Here is a 21,146-nt window from a genome sequence, read left to right on the forward strand (position 1 = left end):
GCAGGCGCAGCCCATGCAACACCTCATCGGAGAGCTGGACAGAACACGCGTAGACCTGGCAAGACGTTGCTTTTCCGGAACCTGAACAGTGTGTAGTCGGTCGCGCGCTCTGTCGCTGCCAGCTGCAATCGTATATGCTGACGGGCCTGCGACGGCCTCGCGCATCCGTATTGTCGCCGATCTTCATAAGGTTCCTATGGTACGCCATTAGCTCTTATGTCTTTCAGTTCAACAAGAAGTCATTCTATGTAAGGTAGTCAGTATGTTAACATATGTCACAGGCAACATCGCACGCAGCAAGGCCATATCACACGACGCCAACCTCGCCCAGTATCCCAGGCAAGACGCATATCACGACACTACACGCTATCGACATGTCGCAAGTGCTATGAGGGCTTGTGGATCGGGGCAATGGGTCGTGGGTGTAACAAACGCTCAGGTCCTAGGTGAATGCGAGGATGCCAAGACGCTCGGACGCACGTTACTCACGCCTGTGCTGTCCATACCCACGCAGCCCCCCGGCAACAGGCAACGATCATGACAACAAACCTTCGTCTTCTTTCACAGAACGCAATGCCAATGTCGGGCTCTCGCACCTGACATCCTCTTGGCTTACAAATCGTCCGCGGTTGTCACAGGCGACCTTCAATTTCCTACTTCACTCCGTCGTCGCCTGCGTAAGTAGCACACCAGATCCACTTCAATCCGCGCGCAATCCGCGCATGATTTTTCACTAGCCCGGTGGTCAAGCCTTGCGAACATAAAGATCGGGAGACTCCCGCAGTCAGTTCACCCCCACGCCGCATAGATCTCATCAATTCTTCGAGTAGGTTCCACCGGTGCTGGAAAATAGATGCTGGAGTTCACTAACAGGTGTCTTAGTTGCAAGCAGTAACCGTTGAAACCGAAAACCCCCACTACCAGCCCCAGGAAACCAACAACATGACCGACCACGACCCCGATAAGGAAACCCCCAAGGGCATAGCCAACAACACCCTAATGGTGATCAAGAGCCAGACTGCATCTCCCTCAGCTCCCGTTGGTGCTCGTGCTCCTGTTCCCTTTGCTCCTCCCATTCCCCGCCTTGCGGACACGCGCCTGGAAAAGGTCCCCGGCGGTCTCAAGGATCCGTCTCGCCTTAAGACCAAGATTTCCCAGCTTCTGGACAAGGATGGTGACTATCCAGAGGTCGATGGCTTCCGCTTCAAGACCCTAGAAGAAGCTAGGGCGCCCATGGACGAGCCTCAGTGGTATTCTCCAGAGGTCGACCCCTCCATCCCCGTTACCGCCGCAGAGTATCGCAAATTTGTCAGGATGTTGGTGCTAGCTTTCAAGGATATGACCCGCGCCAAGGACACCCAGGGCAACGCCTACCGCAAGCGGCTCACTCCTGGTGAAGGTGTCTATTACCAGGACTGGGCTATTGAGGCGTGCTCCTGGGACATCGTCGGCATGGCCAAGGACATTCACCTGAACGGCTTCAAAGTTCGCATCTACGATAAGTCCATCATCGACAACATCAGCCAGACCAAGGACTGGACCTTCGGACAGCGTATAGAGTGGATCTGTGCGGTGCTGAAGACCTCCAAGCAGATTGGCGTTACTCTGATGAAGAACGAGAAGACCTGGACTACTATTGGCGCTCCCCACAAGCTGTACAGTAGCACCATCGTCAACTGCGTCTCGAACGCGCACCGCGGCCAGTGGATCAAGGTCGGCCGTGACAACGACCAGCACCATCAGAATCGTCCGATTCGGGGTAGGCGTACTGCGGCTGAGATGATCGCGTCTGGTGACAACGATGACACTGATGATCCTCGAGCAACTCCGGGTTCTCAGATGATGTTACAACCGCGACAGTCGGCTCAGAAGCGCCAGAAGCGTAGTCAACCGGGTATGAACGTCATTCAGCATGACCACCCAGCCATGGCCGTCGACTCTGAAGGCGAGATGTCTCCCGGAAAGATGAAGAAGAAGGCCCCAGAAGAGCGCAAGACCACAACCCAGTACAACTCGTCATCCCCCACCTACGTTGTTCAGTCAGAGACTTCGGCATCTCAGCGGGATGAGCACCACCCTGGTGCTGACATGGGCGTTACCTTTTCGAATGTACTTCCCGTGAAGCATGTCGTCGCTGTCCCCGTGCAAGCTGCTCGAAAGAACGGTGCCCAAGCTGGTGATGTCGTCTCCAAGGATGCGTTCAGCAAGGACGTATTCAACGAGGGTGCTGTTGGCAAGAATGTCTCTAACGACGACGGTGACGGCTCCTCTCTAGACAAGGCCAACAAGAAGACTAAGCACACCGGTTTCGTCAACTACCATTGCGGAGCCAAGGGCATGGACGAGCTTGACTCCGACAGCTCTGAGCTCTCTGATGCACCTGACGATCTGCTATCTCCTGGCTCTACTTCTTCAACTCGCAGCCACAAGCAGAAGGAGCTGCTGGACGACCCCGAGGACAAGGTTTCCGTTGAGGAGTACGCCAAGCTTCGGGGTGAAATGGATGAGCTGAAGGCGGCGCAAGCTGAGACCGACAAGATTTTGGCGGCACTCCGCGCGGAGAACGCGCGCTCGTTGGCCTCGTTCCATCAGGGCTCTTGAGTGGCTGAAGACTGGCGCAGAGAGACTCAATCAGCATCGAATGATTAAGTACACGTTTGGCCGTCCATGAAAAGAGATGGATGACCAGTCTTTCCTGCCTTTCGGTAGGATAAGATTCTGAATGGAGTTCATATGGGAATAGTTGAAGTAGCACATGAAGTCACGACGTTTCGACTGTAATTCTTGATTACTTTACGACGTTGTGGCGGAAGAATACAAATACGTTGAAAAAACATCTTTGCCTTACCTTGTCTGCGTGATTAAATTGATGTCTAGGTCGTATGTATGCAGGTCGGTGATACTAACCTTCTTGCGGTCAATCTTAGATACGTCAGCGCTAAACTTTATCACCAGTAACCTCGGAACCTGAGCTCCCTGCTTTGCAAGTAACGCGACGCGCAGCGAAATCCGACCGTCCGACCACCCGACCGCAGCTATGCCTTATATCATACCAGCAGCCTTATCGCATAGGTTCCCACCTCCACGAGGACCCTATATAAATCATCCTCCACCGTCCGCTCCGCGCCAACACCATACTCACACCCCCTCTGACCTACGATGACGACCCGAAGAAGAACCGAACACCTAGAAGACTTCACCGCTCGCGACTGGTGCAAGGCCCTCTTCGCCGACCCCTCGATAACGCACATCCACGATCGCCGCCTGTTTGAGGCCCGCGACGGCTGGAACTTGCTCTTCACGCGCGGCCTCTTTACATCCGACGCGATCCGCGCGTTTCTCGACTTGTGGAAGCCAGGTCACGGAAAGCGGCGGGAGGTTATAGACCCCGACAGTGTAGTCACACATACGGACACAACGTGGGAGGAGATTGTACCGCCCGACAACCCGAAAGAGGCGGCTAGACAAGCAGCGAAGAAGGACATACAATACGATCTCTCCGATCCGGAAGGAACGGAAAACATCGTGCTGGTATCGCTAGCTCACGATGCCGATGGGAACTATGCGAGTCTTCATGGCGGCATTACGGCGTCGCTGCTGGATCACTGCATGGGCTGCCTTATAGTCAAGAACTATGGCATCCCGAATGCGACGAGTGAGTTGCGGGTTAAGTACAAGAAGAATCTGGTGACGCCGTCTGTGGTCAAGGTTAGGGCGAAGATCATGAGGGAGAAAGGGAGGTATGTTGAGGCTGTCAGCTGGGTGGAGGATGGTGAGGGTGGAGTGTTTGCCGAGGGGTGGGGCAGTTTTGTCAAGAATAAGGTCGTTATGGCGAAGATGTAGATGGTGATGGAGGCGGGATGTATGAGTGGGATATAGGGCGTATGGGATGTGTATGACGGGATGCGCTGAGGTGAATGCTTATGTTGACTGTAGACAGCTCCGATGACATCGCACGAATTTCAATGTCAAGGCGCGTCTGTCCAGCGTCTTCAGATCTGAGCCGCAGCCGTCCTACGCGATTCATGCATCGAGATCAACACTCCAGATCTTCAACACCAAACCCCATCACAACTGGACACGCTCATCCACATCCACCACCGCGGCAACTCCATCACAACCCACAGCAGATCCCATTCACCACGCCAATTCAGGCTTTATCGCAGCAGATCCGATCTTTCCGACCCCTACCGCCCAACTTGCTGCGTCTTCTTGGCCTCTCCAGTGTTCTCAATACCCGACGAATCACATCGCGCAACGTCGTCGCGTCGCGTTTCAGATAACAACGAATCCGTTCTAGACCATCCCTTCCTAGCTGTCGATCAGGAGATTTTTGCAGAAAGCCCAGAGAACTCTTCTTATCGACAACGCACATGCATGGCATTTGTTCATTTACACGTGCGGGTGGATAGGCCAAGGCGCATGTGTGACACCTGCTAATTTTGGGTCGGGGCACGGCGTGGGTGCCGAGTACAATGCTGGATGGATGAAACTAATGGCATTTTATGCGCTGGATTGAGGCTGAGTTGTGTATTGTGGGTTGGTTGAGTGGTATCTCATTATCTTTACGCGTCAGCCCTCGTCCTTCGTCCTGCTTCCTCCCTTCGACACCTTTTCCGTCATTCTTTGTTCGTCGCATCTTTTTTTGCGCAGACACTCTTTGGTTGTTTTTTATATGGTTCAGTGAACCAGTACGTTCTTTACACAAATTACATTCTTTTTTTGCTCTGATCAGCACGTTCCTTTTTACGAGATACCATTACATCGATTCAATCCTTCAAAATGATACCGAGCACCCTTACCAAAGCTATCTCCCTCATCGTGCAAACCGCAGCAATCCAAGCCCCACCACCATCGCCTCCAGCGCCAGCCGCCCTACTATCTTCATCAAGCACCCTCGCCGCCTCCCTCAAAGTTTCATTCCCAGACCCTGGTCGAGCACTTCTCCCCCAACCGTACTGGTGGTGGCAATCCGGCACCGCAGTCGAAGCCCTCCTAACCTACGGCTCCACCACTGGCGACCTCCAGTATGAAGATCTTCTCAAGACCACCATCCTAAGTCAAGCGACTCCCGCAAACGACTTCATGACCATCGACGCAACCGGCAACGATGATCAAGCGTGGTGGGGCCTCGCCGCCATTACAGCCGCCGAGTTGAAGCTTCCCCAGCAAGGACCCGTAGCTTGGGTGGATTTGGCGACGAACGTCTTCAACCAGCAAAAACAGCGTTGGATCGACGGCAACAATACTTGCGGCGGCGGCCTGCGCTGGAAAGTAGATTTCGGTGAAGACGGTCAGAACGGCTGGCACTACAAGAACGCCATTACCAATGGTCTCTTCTTCCAACTTGCCGCCCGCATCGCACACCTCACGAAAGATGCTGAGATTCTATCCTGGGCGGAGAAAACCTATGCCTGGAGTACAAAGGTCGGACTTGTAGACCAGGACTTCAATGTCTACGACGGCACGAGTGAAGACAACGGGTGCTCAGATCTAAACCACAACATGTGGAGCTACAACGTCGGTGTTTACATGTACGGCGCTGCAGTCATGGCCGTGCATACCAAAGACGAGAAGTGGGCGGACAGAACCAAGGGTTTTGTCGCTTCCGCAAAGCGCAATTTCGTTAACCAGGATACCGGCGCGCTTTTCGAGAGCAAGTGTGAGGCCAAGGATGCGGAAGAGCCGTGTGACACCGATCAAGTCTCTTTCAAGGGCTTGTTGGCGCGATGGTTGGGTGCTACAGCTGTGTTGTTGCCGCAGGTTAAGGAGGATGTGGAGAAGATTGTTAATCCAGCTGCGAATGCGGTGCACAACGGTACCGTTCTGGACTTGGGTCCTATTGAGAGTGCGTATGCGCTTGAGGTTGTTGATGCGAGTTTGAGGATGCAAGGGTTGGGAGGGGAAGGAACGATTGGAGTTGGCAAAGTCAAGGCAGCAAGGAGTGTTGCAGGAAGGATAGCATGGTGATGCAAGAGATAAAATGTGGATACCCCGATAGATTTGCTTTTTCCAACACAAAGCTGCCCTTTACGATCGTATTGTGCGCGCCCATCATTCCCAAACCATCTCCATGAACCTGCATCTGCCGGATTAACCCCTGCTTTTAGCGTCATTGCAATCGTATCGCGGCCGATCTCATCTTCGATCCATGTGCGGGTGCGCTACGCGGATCGATGTTCCGGTTCCACGGGGAGGCTAACGGCGTGGCTTGCAGCCCCTCAACACCAATGGAGCTATTGGAGCTCTCATAATGACGTCGCAGGTACGGAAGCTTGCCAGGAACGTCAACAAACTTCATTTAAGGTGCAATCGCGCGTGTCTACTGACCTCTCATCTCATCGCGCAATTTTGGATCTATTGTTGTGCAATTGACTGGTAGCGACATCATGCCTTCTATTAACTCAACTGTGGGTTGTTCTTGGGGCATTGGAGCAATTGAATGGGTGAAAGCTGACTGCTCGGTGCAGGTATTCCATGCGTATGCCTATGGCACGGCATTCTGGTACGGCCTGCGTGGCTTGTGTCGCGTGTACGACCCCATCATGGTTATCGGCTGTACGTTCCATTGACCCTCCAACCTTCTTACCCCGCTCTTCAAAGCCTCAATCCCCTGATGTTCACTGTTCATTCCAAAACTAACACCGACAGGGTTCCGGCCTCCCTCGCAACTAAACCTCGCTCCCAACGATCTCGAAGCCTACAACGTTCGTAACGACGGCTGGTGCCTCGTCACCCTCGCGCTGATCCTCATCTCCTTCACAAACGCCATACCCTTCAACTCCGCGCCCGCAACGAAGCTCACTACGATTCCATATGCGAAGGCGGTAGTGGCTGCGACGGTGTTCCATCATATCACAACGGGCATTGGCGCGTACCAGCATTACAAGATGCCGAGTCATTACAACACTAGCATGAGCATTGGGGTGTGGGGGAATGTGTGGTTGACGCTTACGGGGCTGTTTACACTGGCGATGTTGCAGAGTGATAAGGGGACGATGCCTGTTGAGGAGGTAACTAAGAAGGTTAGATAGGTGCTGGGGGCGTGAGTGGAAGGGGGCTGAAGATGTTGAAAAGCAAGACATACGGATGGCAATACGGATGTTGTGGTGGAATGCAAGATAAAGGCCGTACAGCCTGGGCCTGAGCTTTTGCGATCGAAAAGTAAGATGTGTATACAGCGACACAGCGTATCTAAAAGAGAGAAAGCAGTTCGATTATCACTATCCGAAACCCGTGCACTGACGGCGAGCTAGTTCGTCACACCATCTGTATTCAGGTCAATCTCTAGTCTTCGAGAATCTTTCCAAGAACTAGATAGCCTCTCCCACTATCCTTCTTCCAACCTTGTCTCTATTTCGACCTCACCATGCCAACCTAGGAAAAGCTGAACAACCTGGAGCCTACGTTGACGTTGGGTCACCCACTTTGCAGGTTCTTGTCTTGATGTAGTCCGCACGCCTGTTCAGCTTTTTCCTTGTATGAGGTGCCACTATCCCTCAAAACCCCTCCGGTCTATACCTAGGCCATCCCCCAAAACCACTGTTATACCCCCGAAAGTTCCAACCTTGCCTAGTCATCGTACACGGCGTGCAATAAGCGTTGCGACGGAAGTCAAACTGGTTCTGCTCGCGACACCTTCGGGATTGGCGATAAGGGATACCGGGTTGATTGAAGCAGCGTGGGTCGTTGATCTGGTTCAGACCGGTGCGAAAGTGTTGGCACGGTGGGGCTTGGATGTATTCATGGTGAGCGCAGCGTTCATAGTGGCGGTAGATGTCTCGGCACATGGTGTTGGTTGGGGAGTTGAAGTGGCTTCGAAGGATCTGGGTGTGACGAATGAGTTAAACCAGGAGGGTCGGTGTATGGCAAGGAACTCTGTTCAGTGTCTCGCAAGAAGACTGTGATAGTCCAGTCTCATCTCCCCTCTTATACACATCCTTCAGTGTTGCGATCGTCCAACACACCCATGTCGAATCTCATGTGAACCAACAGTCGACCGCGGGGAACTCGGGCAGCGAGGTTGGGCAAAGCTTTACCTATACTGTATGAACAACGCGCAGACATTTCGTAAGATCCTTCTGCTGCCTCCCACCGGTGAAGAGTATACGTACTGAGCTTTGTGTGGCTTCGTCAACTGCAAGATACTGTTCGCAGCGAATGCACACCCTTATTATGAGGTATGGAAACTAGCGCAAACGTCTCTCGCAAAGCCACATGGCAGAGGCTCCGAACCGTACGATGTGAGAGGACAATCTGCCGGACTGTTGGGGGCAAGTCGGAATGAGGCCATGCGTGAAGTAACCCGGGGAAACTTGCTCAGCCTTACGCAAATTGACCCAGCTTCCCGGTTATGGAGGACGGATGCGATTGACGGGTGCGGATGGTCTGGATGTTCGTCGCATTGCGATCCCGCTGGTCTAGACCTGATGGCTTGGGGTGTGGTACGGATGACGAGTAAGTTTGCTGTACGAGCCAACGAATCCTGATGAAGGTAACGGTCGTATCCGGGCCGCGACCCAAGTGGAAAGGTGCGTTCGGTTCTTTGTCACAATGAACGGCGTTGCGTCATGTTATAACCGTCGTTGTTCGCAAGCGTCGATGCGGATATTTCCCCGAGCATACGCGCATCGAAACTGGAAGCAAGCCGAGCGGTTCGGAATTTGGAAAGAGAGCGCTTATGGCACGTCGTGAAACGTCATTAATGTTTCGGCCGAGGTTGTGGATATCACGTTGAAGGCGCGTGACTTTGGACATGGAAGTCGGAACACGTGGCTGCACGTGGAGCCAACAACACAAGCTCGTAGCAGTAAAAGTGTGAAGCGAGGCAGTCACGATCGAGGAGACAACAAGACGAAAGGGAAGTGTGATATGCTTTTATTGATGAACGCCTGACCAACCCACCTGGGTACAGGTCATAAAATGCTACCCAAAACGCCAATATGTATGCAAGGGGTATCGCTGAATGCAAAAAGAAAAAAAGCCTCCCAGTCTTCATGATCATGCAATCGTTTTCATGCAGTCACCATCATGTATGTCCGTCATCAGTACCCGTGGCCTGCCACTGGAGAGCTCAGTGTGTATGTAACAAAAGAAAATGCAGTAAAAGAATCAGAGCAGACGTAGCTTTCCACCGTCTATAGTCCCCTAAACTTGGCACCATTCCTGTGGTAGATGCTGTGCACTGCGCGAGGAGTGATAGCTGGGGGAGCTACTGCCGGGGGAGCGGGGGGAGTAGCAACAGGCGCTGTTGGAGCAGGCGCTGTGACAGTGACCATGACAGTGTCGGTGACTGTGACAACGCCGTTGTCGCCGGCTGGTGGTGTTGGTGCGGCACCGGGACGACCTGAAAGTGTCGGGATCTCCATAGTAGCGCTGGAGGCCGCTGAGTTGCTGGGAGATGGCAGCTGGGCGGTCGCGGAGGGAACGATGGCAGAAATTGGAGGAGAGTTGCTAGCGGCTGGAGGTGCAGCACTTGGAACGGGAACAGCGCTGGTGGTGACTGGAGCTGTAGGACCCGCGGGCGGAGTGCTGTTGGTGGGGAAAGGAGCGTCGCCACCAGAGCCGGAACCTCCGCCTAGAAGTGGGATCTCGGATGTGACAGGGCCGTATTCGCGCTTGAAAGGTGAGTCGGTGAAGAGAGCAGTTCTTGAGTTCCAGTGAGGGTGGGCGGCAGTTCCAGCATCCTGTTGCTGCATCTGGAACTTCGCCATCGCTTCAGGAGCTGCAGCTGCCATGGCAACATCAGGGGAGGCGGCGTCGATGTCCATGCATGTAGTATAGTACTCGTCCAGACCATTAGGCTGCTTTCCAGCCTTGCCAGGAATCGAAGCCCATTGCCAAACCCAGTACAAGGTATAGGTCTTGCTGAGTTCCATCGTGTCTGGAAGCTTGACATCTGTCTCGCAGTACATGACTGTGTTTGAAGGTCCGCTCTGGGATGTACCCATCGCATAGGCAGGAGAGAACTTTTCACGTTCTGAAGCGACTGGCGTCTTGTTGTTCAGATAGCAGCGTCCGTCGTCGTAGTCAGTCGTAGCTAACAGGACTCCACGCTTGTCACCACCCTGACCATCTTTGGTCCACTGGAGCACGTCGACAAGCTTCTCATCACTTTTCGGTTCCTTGGTGCCGTAGACGAAGATTGTGCCGCCCTTGTCAGGCTTCTCAGGGTTGTTCTCCGGCCTTGTGACATGTCCATTCTCTTGGTATCGTATAGCGACGTAGCCACCCGGCGGAGCTTTGAGACGAGGCCATTTGTCGGCGGACTGCTTCTGCACACGTTGATCGTCCGGGCAGAGCAGGTCGTCCTTGTTGATATACGCCCTGCCTTGAGGTATTTGGTAGGACATGGGGTCATCTGTACCATCGGGTCTGTCGATAAAGCCCCGCGGGTATCCATATTGGCCGACGTAGTTGCCTTTCTCGTCGATGTTCCGAAGCTGCTCGCCCCAGCTGTGGCCCATAGCCGTGGGAAAGGCCATGAGCGCGGCGACAAGCGTATTCCGTATGCTAGGCATTTTGATGTGTGTGTAGTGTCGAAAGTGAATCTTGCCCTGCAAGAGTAAGGTGTGGGATAGTCGATGCCGGATGTCTTATCAGTACTGGCGATACGTATATCCTGGCGTGAGTGTTGTTGTCGAAAGCGGGACAGGTGGGAATTGGTGTACAGGAAATTATATCGTGACGAAAAGTGAAGTATCGGCTTGGCGGGCACTGTGAGTGGTCGCTCCGTCAATAGTCGTGTGACTCAATCCGTCTTCACCTCGCACGTAACGATGCTATTGTTCAATGACAATAGTACCGGACCTTGTGAACGACGCACTGCGCGCTCTAGGCTACAAGAAAATAAGAAATGCAAGAGAAGAAGTGAAGACGCACAAGCCGAATGTGAACACAAACTGCAATATCACGCGGCCATGGCCCTTTATTCAGGCGGGTGAAGGTGGTGAGACAGACGCTGTTGAGCGTTGTAAAATCTCCGGCCTAGAAGGGAAGAAGCGACAGGAGCCAATAGAGAAGGAGACACACGAGGTGTCGAAACACAGCGCCACTCCACGCGACGCCGCACGCAAGCTTTCGAGCCTGACTGTATGGGTGTAGGATGTGCGTTTCAACGCTGGCCGATGCTGTAGCCGCCAGCCATGGCTTTCCCGTCCCGCAGCGTGGTCGCGGCGTAGCGCGCTCTTGCTGCAGCCTCCCGTACTCTCCGGCGCGAAGATCGGCGTCTGTTAGTCGGTAGTTGGCAATACATGTGCATGGCAGGGCTACGCTAGCCATCCTCAGACATCAGAGGGGCCGTTGAGTGTCAGAGGACCGTGTGCCGTTGATCTACAACACAACGACGGAAGCTAGGCATCATCTAGATCGATGCGATGAAAGTGGAGATGAAATAACGATAGATAATGAGAGCCAGTGATTGCGATATTGTGAAGCTTTCTGCATCGCCCATCGTGAACCCACAAGCGTGACGTAAGAAATCGCGCAAAGTGCACGCAAAGTGGATGACAAAATCATCGAAGTGCCAGGGCGAGCCTGGAACGACCCCACGACAGGTGAATGTGTGCCGGTGCAGCGCTTCGAGAAGGAAGGTGAACCCGCAAGCGACGGGTGGTGGGGTGAAGGTAGTTTGGTGGAGGCTCCACGTTGTTTCAGGTTAGAGCGCACGCGTGCGTTGATTGGTCATCGACCGCCACGCTAGGCTTCAACCTAGGAAATAGAGATATCGCCTGATTGGCGCGCATCTCTCCATTTCACGATGCCCGCCAGCTAGCCTTTTCCCACGACCAGATTGACGCCCATCCAGTCTCTATATTTGACAAGCGAGATTCCAGACACCTGGCCAGCTTCATGCGCCTTTTTTCTTTTCCGATGCCGAGCACAGACTGCGAGATGAGATGTTTCCCAAGACGCATTCCCACCCATACAGGCACGATCCTATCGCTCCCTCGTGTTTCATCGATAAGGGAAAACGGCGGGGCGCGGAACAGCCCTGAGGCATAGCAAACGGCATCAACGGGGGCCTGGCCAGCATCCCCGCCTGTCAAAACGGCTCGCAGATTACAGGAACCAAACCCGAGGCTAACCACGTCGGATATCCTTAGCAGGTGACCTCGTGCGGTGGCTACCCAAACCTAAAGGCCGAGATGTGTCTTCTGGAAGGTGCCATTTCATCTCTCACAATGTCCTTACATCTTGAAATGTTATTGCAAACACGTCTCGACATTGGGGTTTCGAGGTTGTCCATGGAAGGTATGCCAGGTGGTGCCTGTTGGTGTCGTCGCTTCTGGGTACAGTGGCAAATTGATCTGGGTAGCAGCTTCACACGTTGGTGTTGATAGTACACCCAACCTGATCAAATATGCTCACGCAAACAACCATCTGCTGTCTTAGCCGTCAATGTGCAATAGCTTAGAATGGCTGGTTGAGTGATAGGCACAACAGACGTGAAGAACTGGTCCATCACAACGACAACCTCATATAAGCACTCAAAGAAGATGATCTAGCGGTAATAAGCTGCTGTCAAGACCAACATTACACTACTGCCACGCTCGGAAACCTATCACGAGCCGAAACTACAATTATATCTCGGCTGGACTACCTGCTTTCACTACTTGAACATGTGCCAATACACACTCGTCGTCTACACATGCGCTTATACATCTCGCAAAGGAACCTTCTGGTGCCCATCAAGCCTCAAGTCGTCACCAAATCGCTTTGGTCTCTGCAGCCGCGCGCAGTCAAACATCATCGAAGTGCGATACGAGGAAGCTTGCAATGCGTGTATACTGAGAGAGCACCGGGATACGAAGGCGAAAGAAGCTGAGACACGGAGAGAGGAGGGCAGACAGTAAAATCACGGCGAGTAGTGAGAGCATCCTCAATCAAGCTAGCGTCCTTTGGCAATCTATGGGGATACAAACGCACTCTGAATACTTTTCTTTGCAACCACAACATCCTCATTACCCACTTCTTTCAATTTTACCATCGACACATTACCATACTATCCCACATCAATGGCATCAAACTTCGCCTCATTTGCGTCATCTGAGCTCGAGGCGTTGCGAAAGCGCGCCCTTGATGCCGCAGTGGCCGCTCCTGATGCCCAATCGCGCGCCATCAACGAGCAGCGAGCAAAGATAGACGCGCAAGAATACGCGCACGACACCAAGCGCCAATACCCAACTATCGAAGCCGAGAACGCAGCGCTGAGGCAGAAAATCGTCAAGTTGGAGCAGCGCTTGGCGCAGGGAACGCTGGAGCTTGAACAGATGGAGGACAAATTGAGTGAGTTAAAGAAGTTGGAGAAGGATATCAGGGTCTACAATCAAAGTCTGAAGACTGTGATGTTCCTCGTTGGATATAAGCAACCCGAGGAGCGAGGACAGTGAAGTGTAAGTAGTATGGAAGCTGTTGAACATGATCTAGACCGCTGACCCGTTCAGACTTGTCAGGACACGTACTGCGGAGTAGAGGAAAAGGTCCAACATGTACAATGCGATGGTTCAAGGGGACTGTTCACATGGAAGCGATGAAGAGTGCGGCGAAGTAGGCGGTAACCGTCCAAAACATTTCACAGCATCACGACAATGCTCTACATGCATTCAAGTCCCTTCTCGCTCCATCACCTCCGTACCATGTGATTTCTTCCGCCTGTTCACGCAAGTTTCATGTACTAAAATGCTACACTGTGCACGAAACCTTCCCACTTACTCCCCTACCTCACTACCACCCAACCGCCGGTAACAAGCACCGCACCTCTCCGAAACAAGCCATGCCAACCCTCAACATCAAACCAGAAAACTGTATCTGCGCTGCGACCATCCACTCCTTCTCCTGCCACTGCCATAGACACACTTACACCATTACTTGCCCAGGATCAGCTCGCCATCATCGACCAGCAATCGTAGGCGTTGAGCTACATCTGAAGCCATGCGACACATGCGCGGAAAGACTGGAAGATTTAGAGAGGACGTGGCGTGAGAGGCGAGGGATATGTCCGTATAATGATATTGAGACGGAGGAGGTGGTGGAGGTAGAAGAGTTAGAGAGTACCGGGTCCGAGGACTACGAGGACGCGGTTTCGATCATGACAGAACATTGAAGGAGCGCCGCATGCCGCAGAAGATACTATACCCAAGTACAGCAAGAAACGCAATAATGACCCAGAAGTTTACATCCCATCAAAAATTTACAAACTTTCACTTTTGATACCGATGTAGACTCTAGGGTGTTTGGTGTTCCTTGAATGGGGCGAGAGATGTGTGTGGCACGCCAATGCAGTGTCGTCGGCAACCCATGGTACCGCATCGCGAATCGCGCGCACATTACCAATGTATACTTCAGACCCTGAGAGACCTTGCAAACTCTCACAACACTCTCGCTTTTGATCATCGATGTATATCTCCCGAACTCGGTTTCAGTGACCGCACCTCTACAGCACATGCGCACTCTGTCCTTCCTTGCATCATCGCCAGTTGCGAGCGTTACAATGCCGCACTTTCCAATCACTCGTCATACGCTTGACGTGTTTCCGCGTTACGAGATACCGACAAAGACTCGCTTCGCGGTCTACTGCTTGTTATCGCTACATTCGGTATTCTACTTTCAGATCCGACCTTTACGTGAGGAAACCATCGCCGCAGGACATCTCTGGTTCACTATTCCCGCACATTTATTCTGAATGGCGTTCACGTTGTTCTTCGTCCTAAGGTTCTATGCTGAAAACGACTACTCTATCGATCCCAACGATCGTCTACCAAGATACGTAGACCCGAGTCCTCCCACATTTTACACAATAATACTTTCCATGACGCTTGTCCACCTCGGTCAGATCGCAATCTGGACACAAACCTACCTCGGCACGGCTTCCCCCTTCCCCAAAGACATCCGCGCACTCGTTCAAGAATGCACGCTCCACTTCGCAATGTCCTTCTGGGTACTCTCGGAGTGTGAGTATATACGCGCATACTGGCATTCGCGCCTCCAAGAGCGACCCTTCAATCTCATCACATTTCTCCAATCTATCCCCCAAGCCAATTTCGACCTTACTTTCCTCGTATCACGAGATTGTTGCAGTTACCGGAGGACACCACCGAGGGATGGGCGGACAAATATGGAAGCTCTCTGTCGAGCTCTGCTTGATCTTTTCGACATCATAGCTTTTACGTGGGTGGTCCTGGTCTGTCTTCTTTACCCTATCAAGCGCTTCGCGAATCCCGGTCCTAATGGCGATACTTTCTCAATCGCAAACGGGTGTTTTGGAGTGTTCTTTGCACCGCGGTCGGACTGGTTTATCTTGCTTGATATTGCACTCCAGCGTCCGGTCCGACTATTGAACAGGATGCTGTTTGAATCGGCTGTGGAGGGTGTTAAAAGAGGTCTGGATTGGTGGCGGCGGCGTGATCTACATGGGAGAGCTGATAGAAGCGACCCCGAGAGTACGAGTGACATGTCCCCGTTGTACATCCCTCCTGCCGACTGGTCTGACCTCTGGGTCAATAGCGAAGAGATTGCCTGGTGGTCGGTATCTCGACAGCTCTACGAAACGCCCTGGAACGACTGAGATACCTTGAGTCAAGATGGCACTTCCCCCGGACGACTCACCTCCCAGCCTCGCGGAAGCTCTCCATCGCTTTCTGGCATACGCAGGTATCTCCGCCGACGTCACGTCGGATCGCACACCTTCGTTAGATACGAAGACGAAAGCGAAGACTCCAGTATGGGCAGCTCCAAGTGACCGTGGAAAGATACGAGCCAAACGAAAAGGCTCTGGTCAATACATGAAGTGCCTCAATATTACACAAGGAGCAGGCTGAGCTTTAGGCCGAGACCTTGAGGAGGATTAATTGAGAGGAAGGCGAATGGGAGAACGAGGTGGAACGCGTCGCCTCGGGAATAAGATACTCGTGGTGGTTGCCTTCGGTCATAGAAGGTCGCCGTAGTCGCACCTTCCTCGTTCGGTCAGGTTGGTCAAACTGTTCACGATAGTACGTAGGATAGCAGGCGCGCTGGGTCTACAAAGGTCATAACTGCGCTGTTGAAGGGCCGCAAGCCGCAAGAGTCTCTAATCTAAGCACAATGCATCTGTAATAATGCTGTAAATTTATCATTAATGTTGAATAGTAAGCATGCCAAAGAAAGAGTGAAGGTGGCGTTTCTCGAGGATTCCTTGGCGCTCTCCAGCTTTGTCAGCCACTAGCGTCCGCGACATTCAGCCTAGCTTCGAGCTCCGCGCATCGCGACATTTTCCCAACACCGCGCGCGCGACGACCTCACGCACCACACCATCGCCGTCCACCTCCTCTACGCCGTCGCGACCCCCATACACCTCACGTAACACCCCGCACAACCGTCACCATGGCCAACTACCTCGCCTCCATCTTCGGAACGGAGCAAGACAAAGTCAACTGCTCCTTCTACTACAAGATTGGCGCGTGCCGCCACGGCGACCGCTGCTCGCGCAAACACGTCAAGCCCTCGTACTCGCAGACGATCCTGCTGCCGAACCTCTACCAGAACCCCGCGTACGACCCCAAGAACAAGATGAACCCGCAGCAGATGCAGATGCACTTTGATGCGTTTTACGAGGATATCTGGTGCGAGCTGTGCCAGTACGGCCTTGTGGAGGAGCTGGTAGTTTGTGACAACAACAATGATCGTGCGTTCTCCCCATACTCATACCTTTACTCCCTTTGATTAGAAGAAGCTTGCTAACCCAACCTTACAGACCTCATCGGCAACGTCTACGTGCGCTTCAAGTACGAAGAAGACGCGCAAAAAGCGTGCGACGCGCTCAACTCGCGCTGGTACGCCGGCCGCCCCATCTACTGCGAACTCTCGCCCGTCACCGATTTCCGCGAGGCCTGCTGTCGTCTCAACAGCGGCGAAGGCTGTGTCCGCGGCGGCTTCTGCAACTTCATTCATCGCAAGGAACCGAGCGCCGAGTTGGATCGCGAGTTGGACATGTGCACGCGCAAGTGGTTGAAGGAGAGAGGCCGGGATGCCAGGAGTATGAGCAGGAGTCCTACGCCGCCTGCGACGAAGAGCCGGTTTTAGGAAGATTTGGTGGCTGGGAGGGTGAGGATGGGGCAGGGTTGAGGAGGAATGAGTGTGAAAGGAGTTTTGGCGTTGTGCATGCTCGCGCTTTTGGGACTGAGATATCCGTTGCGGGCATGGCGTTGCAGATTGACATTTGTATTATAGGCTGGGGACTATGCTAAAGTGAATGATGCGCTGGACTAGATACACAAAAGCACTCTGTCGGTTCACATCAATCTGTCCGCATGCCTGGATGAACTTCGTGAGTTGTGCGTAATATTCAATGGAACTGACCATGAAGCAGTGCACTTTAGTCGTTTTGTGTTCAGGTGTTTCTTGCAAGTCAAGTCACGCACGCGCAGTATGGTGAAATGTTCTCGAGGAAAAGAAGCAGATATCGCATTGGTGGCCATGTAAGACCTGGTATCATCTGAAATATAAACATCGAAAAGAAAGAAACCGCGGATAGCAGCTACGAGCATCCAAGTGCTCAAAAACACCAGCCCAATCCAACCCCCAGAAAAAAGACATTAAACGCCCCATACACCCCGTCTATCCCAAAACACACTCATATATACACCATGTCTTCATCCCATCCCATCCCTCCTCATCCTCAAATAATCTTATGCTGTTTCAAAATAATAATCGTAACAACCACCCCAGCAACAAGCAGCAAGAAGGTGATCCAGAAACACCAGCAAATCCACGTCCTTTGCTTGGCCTTTCTCTGCTGACCGGCCAACCAACTATCTCTATGTGACGCGTCAGCCGTGATGGTCGTGGTGAAGTGGAAGCGCGATGAAGGGCGTCCGGAGAGGTGGCTGAGGGAGAGAGTGGAGAGGTTGGGGGTGCGGAAGAAGGAGTGGGGACGCGAGGATGAAGATGGGTGTGGGTGTGTGGGGGATGAGGGGAGAGGGGAGAAGGGCGGTTGGTAGGCGTTTTGGGTGGTGGTAGACGGGAGCTCTTGGATGGAGATGGAGGGGCGGAGTAGGGGTTTCGTGGACGGCGTCTTTTGTAGTTTGGAGCGGGGTCTCTCTTTCTTTTTGTCTTTATCCGATTCCTTCTCCGCTGTTTGCGTATGTCTTCCGCCCGAAAAGATCTCCGCTGATAGTGGTGACAACGGGTTTGATGTGGCGTAGGATGACCGTGTGGATTGCAGTTGGGCCATGGGCGGGGATGTGATGGGTAGGTGTGTTTGGGAAGTGGGGGATCCGAGGGGAGGGGATAGGGAACTGCTGACGTACGATTGCTTGAGGCCCTGGGTTTGTGTGGTCTTTTCTAGGTCGTCTTGGTGGACGGCTACGCTGAAGCGTTTCCAGAATTGGGGGTCGCGCACCATTTTGGTATGTGTGTGGCTGGACTAGATAGCGAGGGTACGTAGGAGATGGCGAGTTATTGTGGTATGCTGAGCATGTACGTGTGAGGTGGCGATGGAAGTAGTGGCTGTGGTAGTAGTGACTTCGCCGTCGAGGTATATGTATTCGTAGTAAGAGTGATAGCGCCGATGGTAGAGGTTGATGAAAACAATCGATGTCGATGTAAAAGGTGATAGTCGACTATTAACTTCTGTCGAACTGCCACTAGCACGAGCGTTACGACGCCGAACGACAGATGCACGATGTCGCACAGCAACACGCGAGATTGTGGTGGGTATTCAGATTGGAAAGGGTCCAGCAGAGCCAGGAACCCGCCGCGTATGTAGTGAATGACACGACGTAAACCTTAACTCGGGTAGTTGATCGACGATGGTTTGGGTGACGTAGCAAACGAACGGAAAGGAGCGACGGTGGTTGGAGATCAGAAGTAGATCAAGGCGATCGTTTGCAGTTCTTCGAAGGTGCAGCACTTCAAGGCGCAGGCGTGACGTGAAAGGAAAGTAGTTGCTAAGGCAAAAATGAGGAAACCGCCATACTTAACACCTGCCTGTCTATACAGGGCCCTAAAACAACAGACCATGGGGCCTTGCACCATGTGATGTAACACTGCTTGCCTAGACTCTCATGTCCAGGTGTCAAAGCAGGACTGCGATATTGTCGTGTGGTTTTCGTTGGTTTCGAGGTTCGGGCTTGCGGGATGGGCATGGCCAATCAGGACGCGCAGCGCGGGTGGCATCCCTGTAGGCCATCACGCTGGACACATGGCGCCGATGGCGGTAAGTCGCGGGAAATTGGAGAGTTGGGATTTGAGACGAGGGATGCTGGTTTGATTGGCAAGGCCATGAGGCTGTTTGATTGCGTGCAGCGGCTGAGGCTGAGATGCAGGTGTGTTCTACACTGTACATACCTAGGTATTCTGGCGGTGTGTTCAACTTCAGCTTCGTCGCACTTCTCCTTACTAAAGTCGTCGAGGAATCATCATTGAAGTTGCTTGAACTCGCCCTACTTTCCCCAACGGATGCTAGATGGAAGCTTGATGAATGCTTGAAACAAGGCGTTCTACGCAAAACATGGCTTGACATGGCTTGTCATGGCGACAACGGCCTTGCAGCCTCAGCGCGGTCCCACCCGCTGTTTCTGTCGTTCAACATGCCTAGGGCTCACCGCTAGGGTTCCCTAGACTGGCAGCTCATCATCCCTGCTGCGCAATCCCAAACCTTGTCATCCCAATCTTGTACGACTACATACGCAATTGTTTACTACCCAATTTTCCGGAATTAGCTGCAAACAAGGATGCCACACGAGGAGCTGCCGTTCTGGCTCGTCAACGTGCCTCGAGATCAATGGCCGAGCGAGTGTCCCGACTTCCTGAGGGATATTAGTGACAAAGACAAGGGCATCATCGGGACGCCTGACGAGGAGTACAGGGTATTGAGGTGGGACGAGGTGCGGGCTATTGTGGGTGAGATTGATGAAGACGTGACACGCGATAGGCGAAACGCTGATGGCTGTGGGTAGATAGCAACCGGGTGGACAAGTTTCATCGCTTGCCAAGTGAATTGAGACGGTACCGGCAGTTTACGCATCGGCTGGAGAGGGACTATGGCAGTATCATGAACTTCATTGTCAATGAGCGGCTGAAGTGGGGAAGCATGGAGCCGAGGGGCAAGCCGTTCCGATTTGATGGTGCGTTATGCTTGTCCTTACCCGGCTTGACATCTATATTTACCCGCGCAGAGGACATCAAGATCCTGTACAACGACTGGCCGTATGGTATTGATGCCGACATTGTCCATCTAGTCGTGTGGACCAAGTTTGAACTCGACGACGACCCCGAGACTGGCCTGTCTACGGCCGAATCACACAAACAGATTGATGAGTATGTGCAGAAGACATTCGCGACAAAAGTCAAAGAGCTGGTGTGGTTCAAGAATTGGAAGAGTTTGAAGAGCGTGCATGCAGTCGAGCACTTTCACGTCATGCTGTACAGGCCGAATGCAGCGTTTTTGAAGGAGATAACCAACGGCGACGTTCCGATGACTGAGAAGTTTGAATAGGTGGACGGGGGATTTAGATCCGCGGGGTATTCCAGACGGCGGCGGGATATTTGGAAGTCACGGGGTATTTCAAGGCAGTTGGCAGTACAGACAAGCTCGTGCGTCATAGAAACATAGAAACGGAATGTTTATTAGACTGATAGACGTTTGTAGAAATGCACAATCCATTATCGATACCATCCAGAATTATTCACATCGCAGCCTTGTTTGGCTGATCCCCTGAAGATCATCCGGTTGTTGGGATTGATTGGCGCGTCATCCAGTGGCGTACGTGGCGTGTGGCGCAACCTTCGCGTGGCGCAACTTCTTCAGCGACTGTCGAACAACAAGAACGACGAACTACTCTCCATTGACCCAAGTACGCTGAGCTGTCGACCGGACTAGACGTGGAACATTGCTAGGCGCATATTCCTGCAGGACCCTTTGCCATCTGTCGTCTATCGTCGAATTACAGTCGCGTGCCGGACGGGGAGCCAAAGCGGTGAGAGGCTGTCGGGTCTAGCGCGGACAAAAAAGTTGCGGGACGGCAAGGGGCCTCCTCCACATTTCAGTCTGGTCGGCACCGAGTGTCGTGAGCACGCCTCTACTCCCCCTCCTTCTTTCCTTACTTTTTGATACTGCGCGTCTGACGGTGTGTCGCGACGCCAATTGGGATTCTGGTATTGCAGTGCCT

General features: G+C 52.9%; 8 protein-coding genes across 8 annotated transcripts; 7 read left to right on the forward strand and 1 right to left on the reverse strand.

Annotated features, from left to right (window-relative positions):
- Positions 1–942: 942 nt before the first annotated feature.
- J4E86_001442 (uncharacterized protein) lies at positions 943–2,601 on the forward strand (the record flags this gene model as incomplete). Its single annotated transcript, XM_051442009.1, has 1 exon — positions 943–2,601. The coding sequence occupies one exon, from the start codon at positions 943–945 to the stop codon at positions 2,599–2,601; it is 1,659 nt and encodes a 552-aa protein (XP_051308180.1).
- Positions 2,602–3,159: 558 nt separating this feature from the next.
- J4E86_001443 (uncharacterized protein) lies at positions 3,160–3,843 on the forward strand (the record flags this gene model as incomplete). Its single annotated transcript, XM_051442010.1, has 1 exon — positions 3,160–3,843. One exon carries the CDS (start codon positions 3,160–3,162, stop codon positions 3,841–3,843), a length of 684 nt encoding a protein of 227 aa, XP_051308181.1.
- A 939-nt stretch (positions 3,844–4,782) lies between these two features.
- J4E86_001444 (uncharacterized protein) lies at positions 4,783–5,970 on the forward strand (the record flags this gene model as incomplete). The annotated part of the gene is made up of 1 exon (XM_051442011.1): positions 4,783–5,970. The coding sequence occupies one exon, from the start codon at positions 4,783–4,785 to the stop codon at positions 5,968–5,970; it is 1,188 nt and encodes a 395-aa protein (XP_051308182.1).
- A 575-nt stretch (positions 5,971–6,545) lies between these two features.
- Positions 6,546–7,034, forward strand: J4E86_001445 (uncharacterized protein; the record flags this gene model as incomplete). The annotated part of the gene is made up of 2 exons (XM_051442012.1): positions 6,546–6,558; positions 6,652–7,034. 2 exons carry the CDS (start codon positions 6,546–6,548, stop codon positions 7,032–7,034), a joined length of 396 nt encoding a protein of 131 aa, XP_051308183.1.
- A 2,103-nt stretch (positions 7,035–9,137) lies between these two features.
- Positions 9,138–10,520, reverse strand: J4E86_001446 (uncharacterized protein; the record flags this gene model as incomplete). The annotated part of the gene is made up of 1 exon (XM_051442013.1): positions 9,138–10,520. One exon carries the CDS (start codon positions 10,518–10,520, stop codon positions 9,138–9,140), a length of 1,383 nt encoding a protein of 460 aa, XP_051308184.1.
- A 2,496-nt stretch (positions 10,521–13,016) lies between these two features.
- J4E86_001447 (uncharacterized protein) lies at positions 13,017–13,473 on the forward strand (the record flags this gene model as incomplete). Its single annotated transcript, XM_051442014.1, has 2 exons — positions 13,017–13,387; positions 13,446–13,473. 2 exons carry the CDS (start codon positions 13,017–13,019, stop codon positions 13,471–13,473), a joined length of 399 nt encoding a protein of 132 aa, XP_051308185.1.
- A 2,886-nt stretch (positions 13,474–16,359) lies between these two features.
- J4E86_001448 (uncharacterized protein) lies at positions 16,360–17,058 on the forward strand (the record flags this gene model as incomplete). The annotated part of the gene is made up of 2 exons (XM_051442015.1): positions 16,360–16,660; positions 16,730–17,058. 2 exons carry the CDS (start codon positions 16,360–16,362, stop codon positions 17,056–17,058), a joined length of 630 nt encoding a protein of 209 aa, XP_051308186.1.
- A 2,651-nt stretch (positions 17,059–19,709) lies between these two features.
- On the forward strand, positions 19,710–20,473 carry J4E86_001449 (uncharacterized protein; the record flags this gene model as incomplete). Its single annotated transcript, XM_051442016.1, has 3 exons — positions 19,710–19,878; positions 19,935–20,102; positions 20,154–20,473. The coding sequence occupies 3 exons, from the start codon at positions 19,710–19,712 to the stop codon at positions 20,471–20,473; spliced, it is 657 nt and encodes a 218-aa protein (XP_051308187.1).
- Between the last annotated feature and the right edge of the window lie 673 nt (positions 20,474–21,146).

This window comes from Alternaria arbusti (genome assembly GCF_024043155.1).
Source record: "Alternaria arbusti strain BMP 1465 chromosome Unknown scaffold_1, whole genome shotgun sequence".
Lineage (NCBI taxonomy): Eukaryota > Fungi > Ascomycota > Dothideomycetes > Pleosporales > Pleosporaceae > Alternaria > Alternaria arbusti.